Source organism: Lissotriton vulgaris, chromosome 2_1 (genome assembly GCF_964263255.1).
Source record: "Lissotriton vulgaris chromosome 2_1, aLisVul1.2, whole genome shotgun sequence".
Taxonomy (NCBI): domain Eukaryota; kingdom Metazoa; phylum Chordata; class Amphibia; order Caudata; family Salamandridae; genus Lissotriton; species Lissotriton vulgaris.
The window spans coordinates 287,593,231-287,618,219 of record NC_141687.1 but is presented as its reverse complement, the minus strand read 5'-3'; the positions used below and the strand labels follow the sequence as shown (position 1 = coordinate 287,618,219).

Below are 24,989 nucleotides of genomic sequence, written 5' to 3'. Positions count from 1 at the left end.
GATGGTTGGGGTATAAAACAAAAGCTGCTGTATAGAAGTTATGCATGCAGCATTCATTTAAAGATGCTAGAGATAAAAAGACGCAGTCTTAAGGTAGGCACTGTGCATGCAGCGTTCATTAATAGATCATAGGAGGAAAGTAAAAGCCACTACCTGTGAGAGTAAAGGCATACATTGGCAAAAGCTCTCAGGCCATTAAGAAACTCATCACACAACATCGCTCCCGGATAAGATGCGGCATCATGAGTGCACCACTTGTCCAACACTTCACTGAATATCATCATGTTGTTGAAGATCTAAAATGGACTGTACTAAAACACGTAAGGGGCAACAATATTGATACACTCTTGGCAAGATTCGAGGCGAAAACTATCATGTACCTAAATACATTTGACCAGTGTTTGAATGAAATAAGTGACATCAGCCATATAATATGATGTCCAGAAATGTTCTGAAAAAATCAGTATGGATTCCAGCATTCATCCTCAGCACACAGTACTGAATATACATTCCACTTTAAAAAACAGGACTATAAACTTTGACATACATCCCAACCACAGTTTTCCAATTTGCTAAGGTGATCGGCGTTTCGAAAACACTGTGGATCCAGGGCCCTTTAAACATTCTCCATGTAGACAGGAGGATCGAACCCATACTTTACTGTATAACCTGCCTGTCCCAAGATGGCAGTTTAGCAGACCTAGTCAGGCAAGTAGGCTCACAGCAAAACACAGCGGTAGTGACGTGACGCCTGACGTAAAAGTGGAAATAGAAGTAGGACGGCTGAACCGCAGAAGCCACCGGCAAAAAGGAGAGAAGTGCTGATACGGGACGCTTTGCGGATTTCAAGCCACACTGACGATCACCCGAAGAGACCGGAGGAAGCGTAATCCCCTTCCCAGGTCAAGAAATGGGATCCGAAGAAGTACGATAATATGAGGTACGCCTGGCAAAACCGGAAGACCTTGCATGTATCGCAGTGCACCTATCACTAGTAAAGGTGATGGCAACACACCATGGGTGTTTTTAACGTTTGAAAGAGCCGTTCGCAGATTAGAGGCACACACCATACAAGGGCTATCCCTATTCCCTCCAAAACGTCTAAACTGCCACCCTGATGCATGATGTCCTCTATGCACCACCGGCACGGGTATGTTCCTCACCAAAGGAAACATGACGTTACCTGCATGTCCACCTGGTATAATTAATAGGACAGCCAGCTCACCAGTCGGAGCCATCCGACATTAACACGTCTGCCATCCTTCTGTTCTTCCCCTCCTATAGCCCACGCCACAGTCAAGAAGCATGAGGGCTCCACAATTTGGACTCTACGTGGCAATACACAAAGCATTACGGTATATGCCAGGTTCCCAGCCATCTGAGACTAGTTTCTCCATTAACACATATGTCCTTCAAAAAACTGATACTGACGCCAGTATTTGTTGTTTTTAAATTCATGTAGGTATACAAGTCCTGTTACGAACATCCACCTTCCCTGATGAAGACCTTCACATAAAGAAGTGCCACATAGAAGGTCGAAACGCGTTGGCCCCTTTTGAGAGAGGTTTTTGGTTGAACCGTATAGAAATCAGGTCCCAAACTGGATCATACCAGCCCCTAAATTAGGGCCCTTTATCTCGTGTTCTGGCAAACTTCCCTGACCTCTCCCTTGGCAAAAAAGTATTAAGCTTTAGTACAGTAGAATATTGCAACCTGTCCTTGCCCCTGCCTATAAATCAATAGGACTGCCTTTGGACGTAAAGTTCATCTTTGTATATGTACCTTATTGAATATTTTGCATTTGTTTGACACACTTTTTTTGAATGTATAAAGCACCATATGTTTAAGTTCTTTTCACTGTACATAATCTCTGGACACATTGTTCTTTGGACACAAAGTCTTTAAATTTTATATATTGAGAATATTTGGGTCTAACTTGCCTAATGATGGGTATGGTTGTTTTGCAAACTAAATAAGAAAAAAGAAAAATAATAATGTGAATATCCCAACGTGAATTAAAAAATCGTATGGGTAGAGAGAGACTTCTGTCTAATTTATGGTGTCAGAGGCATCTTGTTTTTGTATAACTGCCTGTGAGGGTGGCACCGTGCATGCGTATGCCAATACACAAACCATCACCCAAAGAAACAAGCATTTGCAATGCAATAGGTCTTGCATTACAGAATGTTTGAGCTATTGGCGTTGCTAATAATAATGCAACGCCAATAGCTTAAACTTTCAGTAATGCGAGACCTATTGCAAATGCTTATTATCATCTGTTAGAGTAGAAAGAGATCTAGCTAATTTCACAATTTGAGCTTTTTAATGTCTCTTTAATCCTATAAATGCCCTATGGGAAAGCTTATTAGCAGCTGGAGTCATGATTATGCAGATAATGATTGCTACCCCTCAAACCTTGCTCCTGTGGACAGGGTGTCCTTGAGGGGTCTAAATCTGACAGACTATGATAGGGGTGAGCGGGGTTAAAACCCTGCTAGCCCCCTTTCTCCACGACCGACGTGGATGAACGAAGAACGAGAGAAGAGAGGGGACACGGCTAGAAGCGGTGTATTACAGAACGGTGTCTGTCTTGGACGATATAGTGTGCCCCAGCGTTTAAAACACACAGAGAAAAACCGAAGATCTTGAAGAGATAAAGGAGCAAGAGACCGAGTGTTATGTAGTTGTACTTGAAGGAAGACTAGTTTGGAGATAACATTAGCGCATCTTTTTAGGTGCTTACCCAGCCATTTCTCGTGCCCCTCCGTGAATATAAGATTGATGATGGACCCTTGAAAGCCCATGTCCTGATGAGGCCCATAGTCAGAGGGCTGAAATGCGTCGACAGTTCTACAATGCCACCTCAGATGAAATTATAAAAAGTGTTGGTATAATAAACAAAAGACAGTACACACAAATATTGAGGTGGAAGAATTGCACCTTGGGTACTCCATTGTTCCAAGGGTGATCTGTATCTAAAGGAATGCCATTTAAAATCTTACAAGCATCCTTTTCTTGTGAAAGTATAGGGCAAAAAGGTCCAACAAGTGATTTGGCCTACAATGTATTATGTGTTTTTATGTATAGTATGCATTTTGTGTATATATTCATGTAATTTTTTGTATATTTGTTTGATAAAAAAAGAAAAGACAGTACTTAAAGCATAAAAAAAAATGAAAAAATAAATTTGGGACATAAAAAATTGCTTGATTACGCTTGCTGGATTACACTTGGTTATAGGCAGTTTTTGAGAAATAGATACATTGATTTTTGTTTTCTTTATTAGTTATTGAAGGTAGGACTAATTTATGTTTTCCTGCTACAAATAGAGCGAGTATTGATCCCCTGGCATCATAGTTTTTTCCACACCCCTTTCTCCATAAGGCACTCTATGCTGACCTGGCTCCCCAGCCCCCAAGTACCTCCCTCAGGGGATGCTCCCCTCACCCCAGAATTCCGCCCTTCGACTGCTTTTCAACAGTATTAGCCGCAGAGATGGGATTGTAACAAGTCTTCCCAAGATGGTTCAGCAAGTCAAACGCTCTCCGCTGACATCTAGTCTTCTGTGAGTCCCCTGTGACAATCCTCACAAGGCCACTTCTGCTTTCCATATTTACGAAGTCGGGTAATTAAATACCCTTAAACCAGGCAAGAATACCACCCATTTTCACAGTGCTTAGAAATAGTGCTGGTACTGTATCAAGTACTCCTGAAGGGCACTCCAGATTAATCTCTGAAAGGCAGAGGGATTCGGAGGAATCTATCAAATGTTTGGCTGCTGTCTGTAAGGCTGGGGCAGGGTCCATGACTTATCAGAATTCCTCCTTGAAAGGACGGGAGCTTTGTTGAATGGTGCATCTTTTAAAAGCTGCCAGAGCTTGGACCCTGTCATTCAAGTGGCAGATTTCTGTCTAGGAACCTAGAGGGCTGGGGAAAAAACGTTCACAGGGGAGCTCCTTTCAGACAACAGCTGCAACGCAATGGGGGCTGTGGGCATGTTTTCTACAGCCTTTGGGCTTGGGCACAACAAATCGTTGAGCAATCACCGACCGTGTCCATTTAGGTGTCGGGGAGGAAGCTCGCTGTCCGGCATTATTGCCCCCTTCCAGAAGTGTCAAACATTCACAGGGATGCTACTGCGCCGGCGCTGCCAGGGAGACGCTCATTGGGCATCTTCACCCCGAGACTGAGAGCCTGAAACTGAACGGTGCCCAGGAGATAGTAACTGGAAACCCCTGCCCTCCTAAGAGGTCATGTGTTACGTAAACCTATTATTTTGAGTTTAATTTATGTATTCCCCACAATTTGTGTTTTTTTGGGAACGACTGCTTGTGGCTGTGCATGCGCGACAGTTGCCTTTTATATGGAGATCTGTGCCTCGGTGATTTCTTGTGGATAAGGGTGGCGTCCAATCCCTTGGAGAGCAATTGTCATTAAGATAGGGGCGTGGTGTCAGAGCCATGGTGAGCTGGGAAGGAGGTCACAACCGGGTCGTGGCACACTTCACCCCACATCCTCCTGTAATTCTGAACAAATCACTTTCCCAATGCTTAAACAAGGAATGGAGATTAACAAAAAAGCCATCAAATCAAAAGAAAATGTATGACCAAAAGCTCACTATATATTGCAGTGCTCACATTCGGTATAGGCAACAGACAGCTAATCTTGTTTTAAGCAAGACCTAAAAACGGACGTTAATTCCATAGCCTGGACAAGGCGCCTAATGATTTGCTGAGTTGCAGGGAGCTAGGGTCTCATCTTTTTCAGCCCTATATGCAGAGACTGAATTATTTAAATGGGTGATTAGTCAGAACATTTAATCCTGAACAGGCAAGCGTGGCACTTATTGGCACCAAAGGTTATTCAATTAAAAATATATTTTTAAAAACAACAAACTTACAGGGGCCACGAGGCAAAGTTTCAAACATGCACTTTACTTCTGATATGCAACGGTTTAATTGTTTTTTCGGACAAACGCACAGATTTCAACCTCGTATTTGTTTACACACAATGCTCGACATTTTTCCCGATAGTATTACTTTTTAATCTAGATACAAGACTAGTTCTGCAAGTAACAGGAATCTTCAGACGGAGTCTGCGCCTTGGAATTAAATACATTTTTTCCCATGCCCTTAAACTGAACTACCGTGACACGTGTAATAACTGGAATCACGTGCTATGAGGGAGAATAGACCCCACACAGTTGATGACACAAAGGAAACACTACCAACAAAAACTAGTGGTGCGCGCACACCACTGAGGAGCGGGGGGAGAGAGCGCGACAGTGAGGCGAATGCGCGCTGCTGCGCGTGCTAGCCACCGTGGAATGGGCGTTACAAAGGCGGGATCTGCGCCCGCCATTGCCCAATCGCATGCCTTTAAAAAAAAAAAAAAAAATACGAAAGCCAATGCCTGACTGCGAAAGCCTGACCACACGCAGAAGCGTGTGGTCAGGTTTCAAAACCCCATACTAAAAGGCTCTCGCTGCGAGAGCAGTGTTGCGCACTGCAACGCAGGCACGAGCCCTAAAAAGGAGTACACGCAAATACACGTTACTTAAAAAAAAGTGGAAAACCACATGTAGCAGGGGCAGTTTACAGGGAGGATCTAAATCGACATAAGGCAGGAGTAATTAGACATGTTGACCAAACAGAAGCATGCATTTAAAAAAGCACAAAGGGGAGCCAATGAAAAAAGTGGAGGGTCTTAAAGCCACAGTGTACACTACAGCATGCCTTGCGGAGCAGCGCATGTGCTGACCAGGCTCAACCTATGGTAGTGTAGCTATGTAGTGTGCCTCCATGAATTAATCTAATTCAGTGAAAAACTGAATAAAAGTTGTTTTAAAGCATACCTTTAATTTTAGCTTGGTAAGGAAAATGATATGCAGTATAAGTAGACCAGTCTATTCTGAGGGAAGTGGAGTTGAATCACCAAGTGATCCAATTTGGATAAATATATGGGTCTGATAGCTTAATTTTAAACTCTATTATATTTAACTCGTATATTTCTTTATATGGTCCCCAATTTACCAGTCATGTTATGTACTTTCCATCTGGGCTGTGTATTAGCTCATTTCGGGAACTAATCATCAACCCCATTTTAAGCCACCAGCTATGACTGCCCTCTGTCATTCATGGGCATTCTAAAGTTCATTTAGGATGTGGATAGCTTCCACTTTCTTCCAAGAGAGGCTAGTTCCAAGCAGACCCTGAAACCTCTTGGTCTCCTGAAATCAATGAACCAAAGGAGACTGTCTTTGCCTGATTCCTTCACAACTCCCTCTTGTGGCTGGTCGCCATTTTCAAGACCACCCCAATTGCGCTCATAGTTTCTTCTAAATATAAATGTCTGAACATTGCAATTTACTGGTTTGTAGTTCAAGGGATAGGTCTCGTCATTTGTAGTGGTACACTAGACTGGGCATTGCAAGGAACAGAACGAAATGTTGACGCCAGCCAAAAATACCCCATATCTGATATCTTTGTCCACTGGCTAGCGATCGTCAGCCTCTACATGGAGCTTCTGATTGTACCAGTGGTAGAGATGGAAGTCTGCATTCACCAAACATCTGAATGATATGTATCTGGCCGAAATATCCCCCCCCCCCCCCCCCCCCCCCCCCCCCGTGGTAGAGCTGTCTCAGTTGTACAAGCCTGCATTGCTAAGATAGATGGATAAATATTTAATGTGAGATTTTCTAAAATCCTTGCAATTTCTCTTCCATCCTTATCCATGAAAACAGCAGCTATTGCACATCAATATATAGAATTATGAAAATGAAGAATAAAGTGCCTGAGCTTTAGTGAATGAAAGGAATACAAACCTCTAAACATGGCTACCCCCATGATGCACATGGTTGTAGTGATATACAGGGCAATTAGGGGTTATGCCGTGATTTCATAAAGGTCCTTAAAACATGCTGTCAGATTACACCTAAGATAACCGTAATATAAAGGGAGGATAGCCGCTCTGTAACTTTAAACACAAAGTTGAAATCAACAAAGGTGAGCTTCTGACTGTTATTTGGTGGCCTCTTTTGCAAATTTAAGACACTGGTCCATCCAGTTGGCAGGCGGACCCACTGAGACAGCATACAAGCACCTCATTACAAGATCTTATACTCGGGAGGCTCAAAATCGGTTGTAGCCAGTATTTCCTTATTGGAAGAAATGTTTTGTAAATGCAGATGTTGTGGTGTTTTGGGAGCTGCACAGTACAGCCTGCATTGCTGGTTGGAGTAGCTGCGCGATCTCCCTTACCCATGGCCCCTGAGGAATACTCTCCTAGCTGCATCTTGATAGTCTTTTTGATTCCAGTGAGAGGGGTTGCTTTAAGTATACCGGCCAGTCTGGTTGAACGTAGTTTGGACAGAAGACTTTCTTGCTCAGTTCTTTTGGATCCATTGCAGTGGATACAAATTTAGTTAGATTTGCTAGCCCTCTTGCTAGGCATTAGCTTGACGGATTGGTTCCCCATCTGTCTTTTGCTTCAATAATTTGGAGTGACGATTTGAGGCATTTGTTCCACGTGGTTGACTCGTTTAATACCTGCCACAAGAGATTGCAAAGAGTCTGGGCTCGCTTCTTTTTGTTTTGCATAATAAGAGATACACTTGGCGTGCAGTCTTGTTACGTTAAATACCAATGGATTTATATTAGAGCTGTGGAGTCTGGCAGGCAGAAAAGTCAATGGTAGCAACTGCTCTGTGCCCTCTCCAGCCACCTACCAACCAGATTATTGAATGTGATCAGTCCGAATGGCTAAGACCTGTAAATTGGAACCACTGAAGGAGATTATCATCAAAACCAACAAGGTTCATCCTTAAGATTCTACATTGACATCAACCTCTAATTCAGTATCTTCATTGTATCCAACACGGTTTGCATGGCATCAGCTGCCCTTGCTGCTTTAGATTGAAACGTTTCATACTAGAAGACAACCTGTTTCACCTTGATGATAGAAACGACCCACCTCATCAAAAGGTTTTGAAAATATCGCAGAATGGCGCTCAGTGAGGACCTAACGGTTGCATCTTCTGGGAGGCTAAGGTAGTCAGCGACTGCACAGGGCATACCGGTTGACCGTTATATTGAGGCAATTACCAGACTCAGAGTTGTCAGTCTGGAATGCCAAAAAAGTAGCCGGGAAAAGAGCAGGTGCCACGTTTTGCCGGAATTTCTCCCCTCCGCTCTCCCCTCTCCCCCTCCTTCTCCTCCCTCCTTCTCCTCCCCCCTCCTCCCTCCTTCCTTTTCCTCCCTCCTCTTCCTCTCTCCTCTTCCTCTCTCCTCTCCCTCCCCCTCCCCCTCCCTCTCCCCCTCTCTTTCACTATCCCTCTCCCCCTGCCAAGCCCTCATTCCTTTAACCGCTGACAAAATTAGACTCGTTTGCCCTTGCCTTACCGTTTTATAGTTATTTAGTAAAACCATAAGGTAGTACAGTATTATACTCTAATAACTTGATAATTGATTTAATTCCACCCCATTGCTTTACTTACTATACTGCGCTCAATTGCAATGTAGGTAAGTTAATGCTTAATAAGTACATGTAGCTATTTGGACACCAGTTCTATTGTGACATGTCAAGCAACTTCCAGGTCTCTAATCTAAAACATAAGGGTTAATCCATAGAAGATATCCTCTCTTTTTAACCTGATTGAAGTCCATGAACTAGTCTAAATAAGTACTCTTTCAACTATGCTATATTCTGGCACACTGACCCTATGACACAAGGCCACTGGTGAGCCTTGTGCAGCAGTTGTCGGTTCTCAAACTTGATTGTGAAGCCATTTACATTTTATGCTATGTCATGTGTTTGTAGCTGGCTTTATTATGTGCAATTGGACATCTTTGAGGAAAGGTATGACCCAGTCTGTGTTACAACTGACAAAGTATATCTTTCATAGATAAAACCAATTTTACTTAAATCTGACCTTCAAAACGTTTCTAATGAAACTTTCTTTCTCATATTTTGTTTGGCATTTTCATCTCGGAATTTTGTTGCAATTGATCTTAGAAATAATTTTCAGGAAGGGGATGGTTCTTGAAACAGACTGTTTCTTTAGGTGTCTAGGTTCTGGGTCCAGCTGTCATTGGATCCACTTACTTGTTTTGCACTCTGGGTATTTAATTTCTCCATGAGTTTAACAAATGTTTTGAACTTTATTTAATTGCTAAACCGGGTAATCATCCTATGGCGACCTTGTGGATGCCACAAAATTTGTGATAATTTTCTTGGCTGCCTTCATAAATTCACTGTAGCAGTAGATTAGGTCAGCTGCCTATGGATATCTAGAATCATTTTTCTGCATTCCTAGTCCCAAACGTTTTTGCCTGCAGGTGTAACATTTCTAAGGTGAATGCACCTTATCAGGAATGTTGTGTTGTATACCACACAGCGGTTGCATATTGCAGATTTATACCCCATTATTACAGTTCCTGTTTGATTAAACCTTATGGGTGTTGCATTATACTCTGTTTGACTCTGCTTCTCACGTTTGGCCAGCACCTGCTGCTCAAAGTTTCAAAGCCGAACATGACCCTTGTGCAGACCATTCATGAAGGACGTGTGTATTGGTGCTCCTCTGTGCATTCAATCAATCAAAGTACTTGTAAAGCGCGCTACTTACCCTTGAGGGTCTCAAGGCGCGGAGGGATGGGGGGAGGCTGCTGCTATTGCTCGAAGAGCCAGGTCTTGAGGAGTCTTCTGAAGGCGAGTAGGTCTTGGGTCTGCCGTATGTGGGTAGGGAGGGTGTTCTTGGTCTTGGCAGCGAGGTAGGAGGAGGATCTGCTGCCGGAGGTCATACGTTGGATGTGGGGGACAGCGGCGAGGGCGAGGCTGGCAAAGTGGAGCTGGCGGGTGGGGGTGTGGAAGCGGAGTCTGCTGTTCAGGTAGGCTGGTCCGGCGTTGTGGAGTGCTTTGTGAGCGTGGGTAAGGAGCTTGAAGGTGATCCTCTTGTCGACGGGGAGGCAGTGTAGGTCTCTCGTGGGGAGTGATGTGGCTGCGGCGGGGGACGATGACTATCAGTCGGGCGGAGGGGTTTTGGATTAGTTTTAGTAGTCGTAGGTGTTTGTCTTGGATTCCTGCGTAGAGTGCGTTGCTGTAGTCCAGTCTGCTGCTGACGAGGGCATGTGTCACTGTTCTTCTTGTTTTGGTCTGGATCCACTTGTAGATCCTGCGGAGCATGCGGTAGCAGGAGGAGGAGACTGCGTTGACCTGTTTAGACATGGAGAGGGAGGAGTCGGTGGGTGTTTGTGTTGTTCCCATTGTGGTCGGCCACCAGGAGTCGTCCCAGATTGAGGGGGTGGGTCCGAGGATGAGGACCTCCGTCTTGTCCGAGTTCCGTTTCAGTTCTGCATTGCACTCACGGTCAAGGGTGTTTCAAGAAATGGTGACAAACTGGTTTTCAGCCACAGCAGTGCAATTCAAGAACTCCTAAACTTGGAAAATTGATCACCTTTGGTGGCAAATGGTGAAACCGGATGTAAGCAGGACTGAGTTGACGCTGGCATGATGGAGGCCTCCTGGCTTGTTCCAAGCTTATTTTTCCAGATGATGTACAGCAATTAAACTTGTAGTTTAATATTCACATGAGGCGGTTACATGCATCTCATTGCATTTCTCAAATGAAGCAGAACATTACACATCATGCCCCATGCCCTCGTTTTATCGGTGTGCAGTGGAGCAGACATTGGCAGACAATTGTGCAATTAAAAGTAGAGAACATAGTTAATAACCGACTGCTCTTTACCACGCTATACACGTGCATAATTGCACACAGTCCTCGATTCATTCATGATATAGTTTGGGGGTGAACAACACAATCTGGCACCTTCAGTAAGACACCCCAGGGCTTATGGTGAATCTTTGTGCCAATTTGTGGCCGAGATTCGCGAACTTTAGTTAGCTTGAACATTTCTGCCCCGACTCAGCAAGACCTTGGACAGTGTACTTCTGCCTCCTCTCTCTGGTGTACGCCAAACTGACTTTTTTTTTTTTAAAGGCTTCTTGTCATACCCACAAAACCTTCCATATGGGGGCTCGAATTGCCTAGATGTTGACAGGTAATTTACAGTTGAACAAGAGCTGAAATGTACTAGCAGCTATCCACTGAAGATAAAAAGACAAACATTTAGATATTGTGCATTTGCTCCTGCGGACTCATCAATGAATGGATTTAATATCTTCAGCATGTACTTAGCTAGCTCTCAATAACAGGCAAAATTGGATGTCTTCTTGTGTGTGATAACTGAATTGCAAACTGACGTTTTTTTAAAAGATCTTCTTTTTTTTTCCAGAAGCTATTTTTATTTCTTTTTTAACCTTCCTTTTATTACGAGCTCTTGGCGTGCTATTAAAAATGCCAGAGCATTGTTAAGCACAGATACATTGAGATACAGGGACTAACAAACTGTCCTAACTGAAGCTGGAGTCAGTGGTTAAGCAATCATACATTCAAATGTCCAAGTCTTCTCTCCTTTTTTTTTAATGTAATTTTTTTTCAATTAGTTTATTCATCAATAACTCGTTACAGAAAGTGAAACAACTCTTAAAAACCACCACACCAAAGTGCGCATCCAGCAAGTATTTAGTTAAGTAGCTGGGGCCTGTCAATTGTCCATTAAGGCCATCCCCCCGCCACCTTGGGGGTCAGGGGACAATGTCCCCATAATCTCGCTATTGGTCCTGCGTTGTAGATCTAGGTTGTGTTCATTGACTTCCGTCCATATTCCTCTCCTACAGTGTCACAGGAGGCGGTTTCAGAACCCTCCCACCCCTAAAGCTGCACTGTTACTCCTAGCTATTACCAGGGTGATGCTGCATCATATTTAGGCATGTTTGATTTCCACTCACCCCTCTCAATTTCTCAGCGTCACCATTGAAGGGGTGAGATTTATATTTTCCACTGTGAATCACGCCATAGATTGGCTCACCCTGGACCAAACAGGCTGAATGTGCGTTTAACCCAGAGCCAGAGCGAAGAGCAGTGGAGATCGTAGACTACCATGCCTGGTTCCCCTAGCCAGTGTGAACTCTTCAGAGAATGCCCCATTGATCCCGACCACAGGGTTGGCATGCATTACTCTTGCCCAGAAACAAAACTCTAGACCAAAACCCATCTTCTCCAAGATGGGGTACAGATATGACCACTCGAGGGAGTCACTGTGGGTTCTTCCGTCCTGTCCCTGCGTGTCAAGCTCCCAAATATGCTCCTGAGGGTGTGGAAGAGGTGTGGCCCAGCGGCCAGGGCGACTGCCTCAGGATCCTGGAGCTCAAGGTTCGATCTCCGGTGCTGGCGGCAGATCAGCCCAGCACCATGTGACTCTGAGCAATAGCTCGCTTAATCTTCCCGACTGCCCCCAGCGCTGGGACAACTCTTGGGAGGTAGCTGTGCGCTTTACAAATTCTGGAGATTTACACTTGTAGCCTTTTGGGTCATAAAATCCCACTGTTCCAGTATAATTGATTTATCCACGATTTGACCCCGGTGAGATGGTAACACCTTTGCTAAGACCCTAACTTGATATTGAATACTGAGATGGATCTATAAGACCCATAGCCCTCGGGTGGTTTGTCTTTCTTGTGGATAAGAATCTTGTCTCCTCTTGAAGGCCCCTTGGGAGGCTACAATCCTTTTGTGCACCGTAAAGCATGTCTCACAGGGGTTCCCCTTCTCTGCCAATTACCCATTTTTTTTAAAACTCTAAAGGTAAACCATTAGGCCTTGGGGATCTTCGCTTTGGCTTCAAGCAGTTTCCCAATTTCTATAGGGGTCTCAAGCGTGAGTCTTTGCTGTTCCTCACAACTGGAGCAGGGATATCTTGTACAAACCTCCTCTAATCTTCACCAGGAACCTGGCATTGCAACTGATGGAAGTCTTGAATAGCCCTAGCGATGTTATCTGCCAATTCTGCCATTCCCCCGCCCGTGGTGTTGACCCTGAGGACCTACCTTTGGCCTTCCTTTCAACCAGTCCACCTGCCAACCCAAATCCCTTCCCCCACCAGACGTTCAATAAACCCATTGCTTCTGTGAAATGGAACAGGCGTGTTTTCTCTGCTCATTTGCTTGCCCCCAGTGATGCTGTCCAAATCCCCATTCATAGTTAGTGGACTCTGGGCACTGACTAACCAAGTTCCTGGGTCCCTCAGGAGTATTGTCTGAAGGCTTGGTGTGGGAAGTACCATGAGACCACCGTCCGCTTGCACCAGTTCCACTCAACCAGTATTGTGGCATAGCGCTCTCTCAAGTCTGTCCTCGTCCTAATGACAGTTGTGGGGGAGTGTTTTTTGGGCCAGGATTCACACCCCTTTCGGAACCTGACTAGAAGCTAGAATGGACCAACAACTGGAACTTTCCCTGCCCAGGAAATAGTGTGAGTGTAAGGTCGAGTTTGTTTCTCACACCGCCTCTCCCCCATGTCTTCTTCAAGTGATACCATGAAAGTTTTTGTGCCTCGTCTCCTTGCAACTGGTCTGTCGTATCTGGTTTAGTCGGTTCATTTGACCCCTCTCGTGCCCCCCAATGAAGCGCTCTCTCTCATTCCACACCAACAGCCAGGAGAGCTTCCTTGGGTGGGGCGTGCATTGCACTACCGGCACTGCCCTGCACAGATGAGCTGCAGCATATGTGGGGCGACCGCGCAAGGACTTCATCCCCAGTGGGCACTCAGGCCTTCAATATGACTGTGGGTGACCGCTACCATTGTGACTCAATGCCTACTGGCAGGACGCAGTTCTGAGTTGTAACTCCGCTGCGGGATATTTTCAAGCTTCCCTGAGGTGCCAGTTATCGTTTCTGATGGTGCCTACTGGATCAGTGGTCCATTACAGGCTGGGTTGGATTTTGGCCATCTCTCACTCTCATTCGTGGAGAAGTGTGGCTCGGGGGTTAGAGGCGGCAGACCCGGAAGCTGAGATCGGCCCTGGACCAGGGTTCAATTCCCCGCCTCGGCGGGTCTTGGGCTCAAAAATTCCACGGACTCGATAATTCTCGCTCCGGTGCCTTCTCGACTCACGGGTTCACACTCTGCGACTCTGGGCAATAGCTTGCTTAATCTCCACAACGGCCCCTCGCGGCGGGATGCCTGGCTTTCACCTTGTGGATACCCTGCCGGGGTTATCTCACAGGGGAATACCAGGACGGGTTCCCTAAGCAAGCGCCGGGAAACCCTTTGTGGGTAGCTGTGCGCTATATAAGCTCAAATACATTTACATTTACATTGGTCTCCCATTTTGGGGCCTGTGAGGCGACAGAGCACCGGTTCAGTTTAAAGTAGGAATCAGCCTTTGTCCTTAGAAAGACGAGTAAATCCTAGTCTACAAGCCGCCAAGTATTTAATTTCAATCCATATAGGCCACCACTTCAGGTGCAACTCAGAGCTAGTTACACAACATGTCTGGCTGCCAGAAAGAAATGGCTGTTAAGAGAAAAGGACTTAGTAATAAACTGCGCAGGTAGAAGACCTTTCTTCTCTGTGCCTAGTCCTCCATGCATCATGCAATCCTAGGGAAGGTGCCAAAGCAGAGCGGAAAGGGGCCTTCTGAGTACCAGTGGAACAGTTCCGTTAGCTATCCAGATATCCTTTCATGATGGCATTGGTATTGTCCTCTATTACCATAAGCCTCTGGGGGGTGGCTGCAAGTTGACCTCACTATATGCAGTCTCCAAAGTAAGCGGAGGTGGGGTTACAAGCAGTTAATGTCTTCGGGTAACTGCCACTTTGCCCATCATATGGACGTACTGCCCAAGTCCATCCATGCGAACGTCCGAGGCTATTAAAGGAAAGGGTCCATGGAGCAAGATGGCCTCTCCTCTTGAGCCCAAATGTACCACAATTTGTCCCCGTGAGGTGGGTTTCTGGTCACAAAAGCTCATATGGAGAGTAATAGCCTCAGATTACTTGTTTTGCAATTTCATCTTCATTTATTGTAGTTATCCTAGTTTCTAAATTACACTCATCATTTTACAATATTTTGTCTATTTAATGAAGAGATAGTTTATACTCCCTTTAGGCCCTCTAAAAGCCATGTCGAACTCTTCTAATCTGTGTTTACCAATACTCATTCTTGCAGTGTTCTCCCATGTCACTATATAGGAAAAAACGTGTTTTGAGTACACAAGGAAAAGGAAAATTTTTTCCAAAGCTGGGGAGTTTTGCTTATGTAAAAGTAGAATACTGGCATGAACACGCGACTGCTGCCATTTAAAAAAAAAAAATAAATAAATCATTTTAATGTAAGAATTTGTAAAGCAAGGATATTGTGGAGCTCTATATAGAAAAGTTGTTAATAACTTGCGAGGGTGGTGGTTTTAAAAATGGGCAATCTTTTTACAGTGGTCCCTGTTAGCGAAGAGTGCGAGTAGCAGCTGCATGCAGGATGCAGATGTGCAAGTTCTTAAGGGACAAAAGCAGTGGAAAATGATTGTCCACGAGTTGTGCTATGTATAAGGAGGGTTGGGAGCTTCCACGGATAAAGGTGGGTTCCTTACTGGTCTTGTGTGGATTTCAGGCGCTTGTTGCTAGAGGTCATAGCTTCCGTGCTGGAACAGCGAAACGTAGAGAAGGGTGGTTGAACTCTGCTTGACATCGTATTATAACAGTGATAAGCCTCATTAGTAAGGACATTTCATTCTATACTAAAGATGTATAAATGGAGAAGGATCGTATCCGGGTGTGTTTTATTTAGGGATACCTAGCAGTGGCAGAGATTGGAGTTAAGTTGTGCAACATCCCCCAAAGAAAGTCCGCTTCTCATTAAGGTATGTAGATATCTGCCCTGCAGGATGGTACCTCTTTGGTAGTATTATACTGGTGCATTTATTCATTGCCGAACCCAGCTGCTTAGTTGCATCCTTTGAGTGGAATACCTAAGCAGTGGTTTCAGTGCCAGACTGATTATTGGTAAGATGGGGGAAACAATTCTGTTTTACGAAGCTATTGGAAGAGGAATGTCGAAAAATAAAAATAAGATATTTTATATTGTAACTTTGAGAAATTTCCTGCATAACCGTTTATCCTAGCAGTAGAAACAAGTCTGTTGATCATAGGCTTCCTAAAAATAACCTAGTCTAACCTTTGTGGTGTCAAAAGCATATTTGTATAAATGAAAATTAGATTGTAAATTTCCTGTGTAAACATATAGATTGTCATATAGTCAATCTAAATTGTTGCACGACATTCCTTCTTTCTGATGACTCCCACGCATAAAACAATTTAACCCCTTCCATGCTGATGACGAACCCCAGCCGTCAAACACTACGGTGCTCGTGTGCTGATTGACGGCTGGGGTTCGTCACGGCCCGCCCCTGTTCGTGTTTACAGCACACCAGGGGAATCGCAGCCGCATGGAAGGGGTTAACTAAAATAATTGTTTACGATGTGTCCGTAGGTGCAGGTGAAGACTATTGATAAAATACTGCTGTTACAGTGAAAGAATACATAATGCGTTCAGAGTTACTTTATTTTCCTGAGTAACTGTGCTCTACGGCTTGAATACACAATCCGGGGAAAGAAGATGGCACATTAACAACAATATTATAGTGCACAGAGAATGCAAGTGTTTTATTTGTTAAGATGTATAAGGTTTAATTTACTTTTGACTTTCGTTTTTCTTTATAGCTCCAGAACCTTGGTATAAACCCATCAAACATTGGCTTTAGCACCCTGACCATGGAGTCGGACAAATTCATCTGCATTCGAGAGAAGGTGGGAGAACAAGCACAGGTGGTAATAATTGACATGAACGATCCCACTACCCCTATTAGAAGACCTATATCAGCTGATAGTGCCATCATGAACCCTGCCAGCAAAGTAATTGCACTTAAAGGTATGAGTACCCTGCTATTAAACTCTATCATATATATGCTGTAGGCTAGACCGGATGAACCAGGTGGGGGTTTTAGATGTATTGCAAATAGGCTTGAATTTTCATGGGTGGGTTTTTATTAATGATGAAACATCTTCACCAGTGTACAAAGGTTAAAACCAGTTGTTCGTCATGTAAATGTTTAAAAAAGCAAGTGTAGAGAATTAATCATTTGCCTTCTGTGTGGCACTTCCTTACGCCTTCAAAGATGATTGCACTGCAGTTTAAGTGAGTGGCACTTTGACTTTCTGCCCTTCTACAAGAAAAACCCAGGAGGAACTTAATGTATGCTGATTCCAATGCCCATTTAGAAGTTAATATTAACCTCTGCTGGAGAGAAATGTTAGTTAACTTGCTTCTCTTGGTAGAACATGTCAGAAGGCCACCTAAATTCTGTTTGTTGTACTCGAGTCAAAAGCACAGACAATGGTCATGGCTCACCATAGGCATGGTTTATGTAAGTTATTTTGGAAGTCCGAATCCTGCTAGTTCTAGAGGAGGAAAGTATGGATTTAAAAATCGGATCTTCAGAAAAGATATGGCCACACTCGCCCGGACTTCCTCAGAGAAATCCTGGATAGAATTGAAATACCTTAACAGGGACTAGATGAGATCCTTTCCTCTAGAAACATGGCTTGCAAACTATTTCTCAGTCACACTTATGCTGCCAATTTTTGTTTAAAACATATTTTTTTGACATCAGTACAACAAACATATGCCCAATGTAATACTAATGTGTTATATCATAAGTTTGTGTTCTTGGATTAAAGATTTGAACAAGCAGTTATCGAAAAGGCATCTCAACAAGAAAAAGAAGAGAAGGAACAGAACATTTCATCTTTAAACCAGTGTTCCAAACTAACAACATTGGCACTTCTAAGTCCCACCTGCACACCCCCCGAAAAGAACTGATAAGATGATCAAGCTGCCCGCTTATGTTCAGTTTGGCTCCAGATTTCTGCCTATCCCTTTAATTCAGACTTTCTTTTCTCTGGTTTTCCAGGTAATTTCTAGCAGCTTGAAGTCCGGGAAGTCATAAGCATTTTTGTTTCACAGACCTCTAAGCTTTACCGGTTACCAGCCAGAAGCCTCCCTGCACCCAGCTACCACAGAGTAGGATTGTCTCCAGCTTCTTGTGCACTCCAACCCGACAGTGTCAAAAAGTTTTTCCTTGTTGATTATCTAGAAGGCCCCTGAGGATTAATATGAGAATCCCTTCCTGGCTCTCTAAGTCTAGAGGTAGCACTGTGTGGCTCACTGGTTAGAGACGGCAGACCCGGAAGCAGAGGACGGCCCGGGACCAGGGTTCAATTCCTGACGCGGCAGGGTCGTGAACCAGGGTCAGCGGACTCGATAATTCTCGCCTGGTGCCTACTCTAACCAGGGATCACACTCGGCAACTCTGGGCATTGGCTTGCCTCATCTCCACAACGGCCCCCCACAAATGCCGGGGATGCCTGGTTTCACCTTGGGGATACCCATGAGGGAACATCTCCCAGGGAAAGCCAGGACGGGTTCCCCAGCGGTCTATAGCACCAGGACACATCCGGGTAGCAGTGCGCTTTACAAGACGCACACATTTACATTTACTAAAGCTGCTCTTTGTTTTGCCATCTTTTAGATAGCTAATCCCTGCAAAGTAGTTAGCGGTGATCCCAAATTGGCCTCCCCTGGGCCAAGAGGCCAGCCATTGTACTCTAGAAGCAGCCAGGGAAGTGATGAGTGCAGATGTGATTTTGAGCCAATCCTGCTTATTTTTTTATCAAACTTCTGTTTGCATTGTTAATTCAGATTTTAAAACTAAGCACGTAATACGTTCTAGCCCTTTTTTAAGCGGAGGTGGGAAATAAAGATAAAGACAAAGTCTGGTCGACATAGGAAAATATCCTTGGAGTTAGTGTGCCCTCAGTGAAATAAAATCCAAGATATATATATATATATATATGCGCACCATGCCCTTTGGGCTTACAAGGCACACTTTAGGGGGAACTTGAAAATATATTTTAAAAATTGTCTTTTTCCACATGGCAGTTTAAATTGCAGCTGCCCTCTTATGACCTCAGTGCATTCAAACTAGCTGAAGCCTAGACAGAGTACAGTGGTTCTTCTGACGGGAAGATATTTGTTATACATGTGGGTGATGTAAATATAAACCGTAGCCCCATATGACAACTTTCCATGACAGAAGTGCACTAAAGGCACCAAAGGACTTCTAGGGAAGTTAAATAGACCAGACAGGGAGATCACGTGTGCACTTCTTAGAAGGTAAGCACGGGTACTTGACTGCTGTTCTAACACCAGAACCTCCAGACAGGCATAAATTGGAGGACCCAGCAAAAATGGGGATTTTTTTTAATATCGAGCATCAGCTCTTTACTGTCTATTGACTTGGACAATGAGGACATCACCAATAACTATCAAGTGTGTGGAGTGTGCTTCATTGTTCATAAATTCTACCTCACATTCCAGACATTTGAAAGGGGTAATTGCACATCCCATGAGGCTGTCTTGATGCTCCATGATCGCTCACCTGTTATTCCACTTTCGGTAGTCATTGTTCTAGCCCTTTCAAATGCTTAGCTTGCTGGTCAACCCTCACTTTTAGATCTTTCTGACCTTTATTGACTAAAAGTTCTTCTCTGTTTTTAGCATGATTGAAGATGTTAAGTAAGTCATGGAGCAGCCCCTCTTCCCGGGGCAGGTTGGCTACTCTGAGCCCTCCAGGTCCACTCAGTCTAGATGCTGCTGGTGAGACACCAACCTATTCAGGGAGAAAACCTTGTCGCTGGTGTTCTTAGATTTCGTCTCCTTTAACATGTAGTGCAAAAGTGAGTCCCCAGTATTAATCCCTCAGCCAGCAATCCGTGTCCTGACTGAGAAAAGGGCTAAATTCAATATGCAGGTTGAGCTACTTGGGCCATCCAGATCCTCCTATCCCTGCTTCAATGTAACCTTCAACATCCTGGGTGTCCACTGGAATAGAAGCTAAGGGTCTTGTGCTACTCAAAAAGCATGTTTTCCAGTCATGACATGCTAGATTTCCATCACTTCATTTCTGTTCCTTGTTCCATAAATGTTTTGTGCGGTGGGCGGTGCACACTATTCTCTCCTGAGCAAGCCATTCTCTCCGTGGCACCATGGTGCTGTCTTGAATCCAGATCTGCAACTGGTGAAAGGATGAAGTCTACAGCGCTGAAATTCCAGGGCTCCTTGATCTTTAGTGTGTTACAAGGACTTGACTGTCCTGTGTCCAAGGAGTGCTTGGACCTCTAGGCTTTGGTTCTACCAGCCACTCTTGCCCCCTCCTAACTGTGCAGGGTCTGTGCTCTATCTCTGATTATACACACGTCCACTCGGGTACATGTCATACTCCACCCATCATCTGTCACTTCGTTATTCAAATAAGGTTAACTGAAGTGGTAGCTGTTGAGTAAATGTAAGTAGCACTGGTATCATGTACCATGGATAGGAAACCAAAACTTGAACCATTTAGCTGGCACTGTTTGCACTTTTTGACATATGAATCCAGTTGTGTGCATTCTACCACCAGCACATGTGAACTCATCTTGTTGCATTACCTTGCTTTGGCATGCACAGTGGACACACTCTTGAAAGTGTGTCTTACGTGCCTGAGGGATCTTAATCAAGTAAATAACAGATTTATATGAACAAATAGTCCTTTGGGTTTTGGTGTGTAGTGTAGATTACTCATAAACTCTGACCTAACCAGTTCCATTCTGTGAATATGGGGTTGTCTTTGTGAAATTGCTCAGTGGAGTCATTTAACACTATGTTCGGTGCTGTTAAAGAGTGTAAACCATATCAGGGTTATCCCTAAGTAGCTTTCTGCTTCGTAGCCTGTTACAGAGAAATAAAGTTTTGGACGTAAATGGTGTCTGGAAACTTTAATTCAGAACTGTCCAGTGTACGCCAAGTATGTCAGATTTTCAGCATAGCTTCGGAATACGATTGATTTCCATTTAGGTTAATTGTATGTGTATGTAGGTAGACATCCAGAAAGTCTGACACTATCTGGCTCTCTTGGACCTCGCACTGGACTTCATTGAACCTTTTACTTATGTACCAGCCACACCGCCCAAGCACAACATTAATTTGGAAAAACTTTGTCTCCACCAACCCTACATCTGACTATTGATTGTATGTAGGACTTCGATTTCGATTAGGAGGAATCCAGCTGTTTCCAGGCTCTGATAAAATAAAATAAAAAATCTGGGAAGACACCTAAAAAGTAAAAAAAGTAAATTTTCTGGATATGATTCTTTTTCTTGATCAGATTCGCTGTGTGTGGCAAATTAAGTGAAAGCTATAATGTGTGCTGTTCTGCAAAGATTTTAAATTGAGGTTCTTAAAGCTTTTAGACTAATCGTTGTATATTGTCTGTGGTGTGCTTTTATGTACTCATGAATTTTTTTTGTATTCTTGTATGCATGTGTGAGTAGTCTATTATGCAGGTGTAAGAGTGCCATTGATTCCAGTATCGGCCACCCTGTGCTTCTACTAGCCCCCCCAACCCCTGTCTAACTTTTAAAATGCCATTCGTTATCTTTCTTTTGTTATTCCAAATATTTGATTTTTTTATTGCCTTGTAGATTTAGAAATAATGATGGTTTTTAATGTTTTGATACTGTTTTGTTGTCTGTCACATTTTTTTAATGCTTTCTTGTGTTTATGCAGATGGTGAGTTACCTCAATATAGGTTGTATTGGTTTTTGTCCTGTTTTATGAAAAGAGAAAGCAATAAAGAGTGCCATACTACGGGTTGGGGACACTACAGAGTAATGTAGTGTCAGTCACGATCTGTACCCTATTGGGCACTGTCTTTAAGTAGCAGTGCTGTCTGCAAGGGCAACAGTTGTCTTCCTTGCATCTCTTAATATTCGTTGGGGAACTTTATCGTTTTTTCCACAATTTGTTTTGTGGATGAAGTGGACATTTTCAAATAGCCCCTATTAAAAATGGCTTTTGTGTCATTCTTGTACTGCTATAGTCATACTTGGACACAGTAGACAAACACGGTTATGTTTTCCACTGTGCATAAGTACTCTTTGTCACTGAAAGATCTGGCAGTATCAGGACCCGCACTATCGTTTTCTTTTATTACAATGCTTGGTCCATGTGAGCAGATTAACAAAGTAAAAATGAAAATGACGGGATGCTATTTAAATGTTTATTTTCAAATTATAACTACTTTAAGCATTGAACACAGTTAAAGTGCATGTTGCACTAAAGTATTCAAAGTGGTATTTGCTTGCTTTAAAGGTATTGGTTAAAATGCACTTCATGCTTTTTATAAACAGGACTTCAACTTGTACAATTTTCGTTTCAGTCTGGTGGATTCCCCTAGTGTAAATTACATATTGTTTGGGATGGAAATACATTTGGCCTGTCCCCCCAAATAGTTTCTTTACAGCCCAAGGAATATAAGTACGGATTCTTCTGTTTTGTAATGTCTTCAGTGATTCAAGAAATGCATGACCTGCACCCATATTAAGGCATAAGATGTATCCATGTTGTGAGTTTGAAGTTTTCGTTTTGTGATTTTTTTTTGGGGGGGGGGGGTGTATTTTTTGGGGGGTATTAAAAATGCCCTTTTCATAGTCTTGAACATTTTAATCACTGCATTAAGCAGTTTCTGCCAATCATCTCATGAACATCGCAATATTAAGTTCTAGAAGTTGCTGAAGTTGTGAATGTTAAACATTTCGAGTTGAACAGATGCTATTAGAGGCTTAGGGGAGGGGTGGCATGTAGTCTGATATTACTAGTATTATAACCAGAATCTGACACGTCAAGAGGAGAAATGGAAGTTAAACATGTAATTTTGTGGAATCTTGGCTCGTTTTTTTCCTCCACTCAGACGTGAGGTGAAAAATGGCATTTGCCACTGCATCTTCTATTGAGGCTAGGGATTGGTCAAGTTTTTATCCCCAGGAGGGAGGGGAGGGTTGTCACTTAGGAGTGAAAACACTGGAGTAGCAGCATATGGGCTAAAGAGAAACATGGACCTTTGCATGGGCAGGAACCCTTGTCCTGTTTTCACAGGTGACTTTGCGTCTCCTGTAACGTCTTTCCAATCTTGATCTATGAGCGGGTTCATTGTTTTTATGTTTTGATCATTAGTTGGAGAGTAGAGTAAATGGAAAACACTAAACCACATACGTGTCATACTTGTGCCTTATTTTCTGAATAGGTTTTAAGACCTTATTATAGCTTCTAAAATATCATAGTTTGGCATCGAGCCATTCCATTATTCTACCCCATGATAATTTTGCTAGCTCCTTTCTAATTTAAAAATCTTAGTTTGGGGGTTGTTTCAACACTGATAGTTTTCTAATTGTTAGTTGTATGAGTCACCAACTTTTAGGGTAGAAAACCATTAGTCTATCCTATATAGTTGGTCCCCTGTTCTATAAATTGGTTCTGCGTTTACAGAAACCAATTTGATTTTCATCTTCTCTAGCACCTTATATAGAGTACATGCAAGCCTCTTAGCAGCTAGTTTTTGTGCTTGGAAAATGGATCTAGTTGATCACTTTTCTTAACTGCTATGTGTTCATGTAAAAGATGCATGACTGAAGGTGAATCTTAACTTCTACTTTTACGTGACGGCTTCCATGTGCGTTTGTGTGTGAAACGTAGTAAAATGGTGTCCCCATGCTCAAGTCATCAATCATGAAACTAAATGATGGTGATGGAGCTTATGAAAGGGGGTGGGGCACTTGTAACATTGCAAATATTATTCTAATTTTCATTTGCTATTTAATTTCCAGCCGGGAAAACGCTTCAAATTTTTAACATTGAAATGAAAAGCAAAATGAAGGCCCATACCATGACCGATGACGTAACTTTTTGGAAGTGGATCTCACTCAACACCGTGGCCCTAGTCACTGACAATGCGGTGTATCACTGGAGCATGGAGGGAGAGTCTCAGCCCATCAAAACCTTCGACCGACATTCCAGTCTGGCCGGGTGCCAGATCATTAACTACCGTACCGATGCCAAGCAGAAATGGCTACTTCTAACTGGCATATCTGCCCAGGTAATGCATTGGCAACAAGGCTGTGCAGTCTTCCAAAGTGTTGAATTGTCCATTCAGTTTATATCGTATGTTGCTATGTCTATTGCAGACTGTATTGTATTGTCTGTTTGTATTATACTGCAGTTTTTTCACCTGTCCAATGAACATCAAGAAACAATTGGGGTAAAAAGTTATTAAAGGAATGTCATCAAAATAAACCTGGTACGTGACCAGCCCAAAGCACACTAGTAAATATTATTTACAAAGGCAATTTAATTTAAAGCAACATGTCACTAGTCACCCACGCACAGGAGGGGTTTCGTTCAAGAGGAGCTTGATAACTTAAGACACCAAAGTGAGGGTCATCTTCCGTAGTGATACTTAACATCCTAATACCAGGACTTACTGTGAGATGCCTAAAAAACCTGTCACCGCAATTGCTTGCCAATTGGAAAGATACAGGAGCACATCTCTAGATGCTGGAGCATAGAGACTTCTTTTTGCTGCACAAATGAGGTGCACCTCACTAAAGCAATTTAGGGGTGCAGGGAAAAGCCAAAGTTCTCTGGTCAGCATTGTATGTTGGCAAACGTTCAAGATTTTAACTGTTCCTCTTTCCCTGCTCTGACAACCCCCTCTTACATATGGCCTTGATTATGTGGGTCAAACTTCTAGAATCCTTAAATTGAAGATCACTGAACATAAATCCAACATTCAAATGAAGGATTAACATTCTGGTGTATCAACACTTTGTAGGAGGGCACTAAAATGTCACAAGTATTCAAGTATGTGAAGTGTTGAAATTCGACCCAAGCGGATTAGATCTGACTTGCAAAGCTTTACAAAGAGAATGTTTGTGGATATACACTCTTCAAACTAAGCGGCCATTTGGATTAAATAAAAACATGTTTATTTTTTTTGTAAAATAACACTTTTGTAAAAACTGATGGCAAATTGAATTTTGAAACTCAGTTAGAACCATGTTCTACACATTGTTTAAAAATGATAAACCTAGTTGAGATACTACGTTCTACAAGTCAAACATGTCTTGATTTTCCAGTTAAGTGGGTTTCCCATATCTA

The 24,989-nt window shown here is 43.2% G+C and overlaps 1 protein-coding gene across 1 annotated transcript in view; it reads left to right on the top strand.

Annotated features, from left to right (window-relative positions):
* CLTC (clathrin heavy chain) overlaps positions 1-24,989 on the top strand; it is a 972,839-nt gene that overhangs the window by 175,684 nt on the left and 772,166 nt on the right. Inside the window, exons 2-3 of the mRNA XM_086954957.1 lie at positions 16,622-16,829; positions 23,660-23,928. Coding sequence (XP_086811083.1) covers positions 16,622-16,829; positions 23,660-23,928 — 477 coding nt within the window. The remainder of the gene's footprint in view (positions 1-16,621; positions 16,830-23,659; positions 23,929-24,989) is intronic.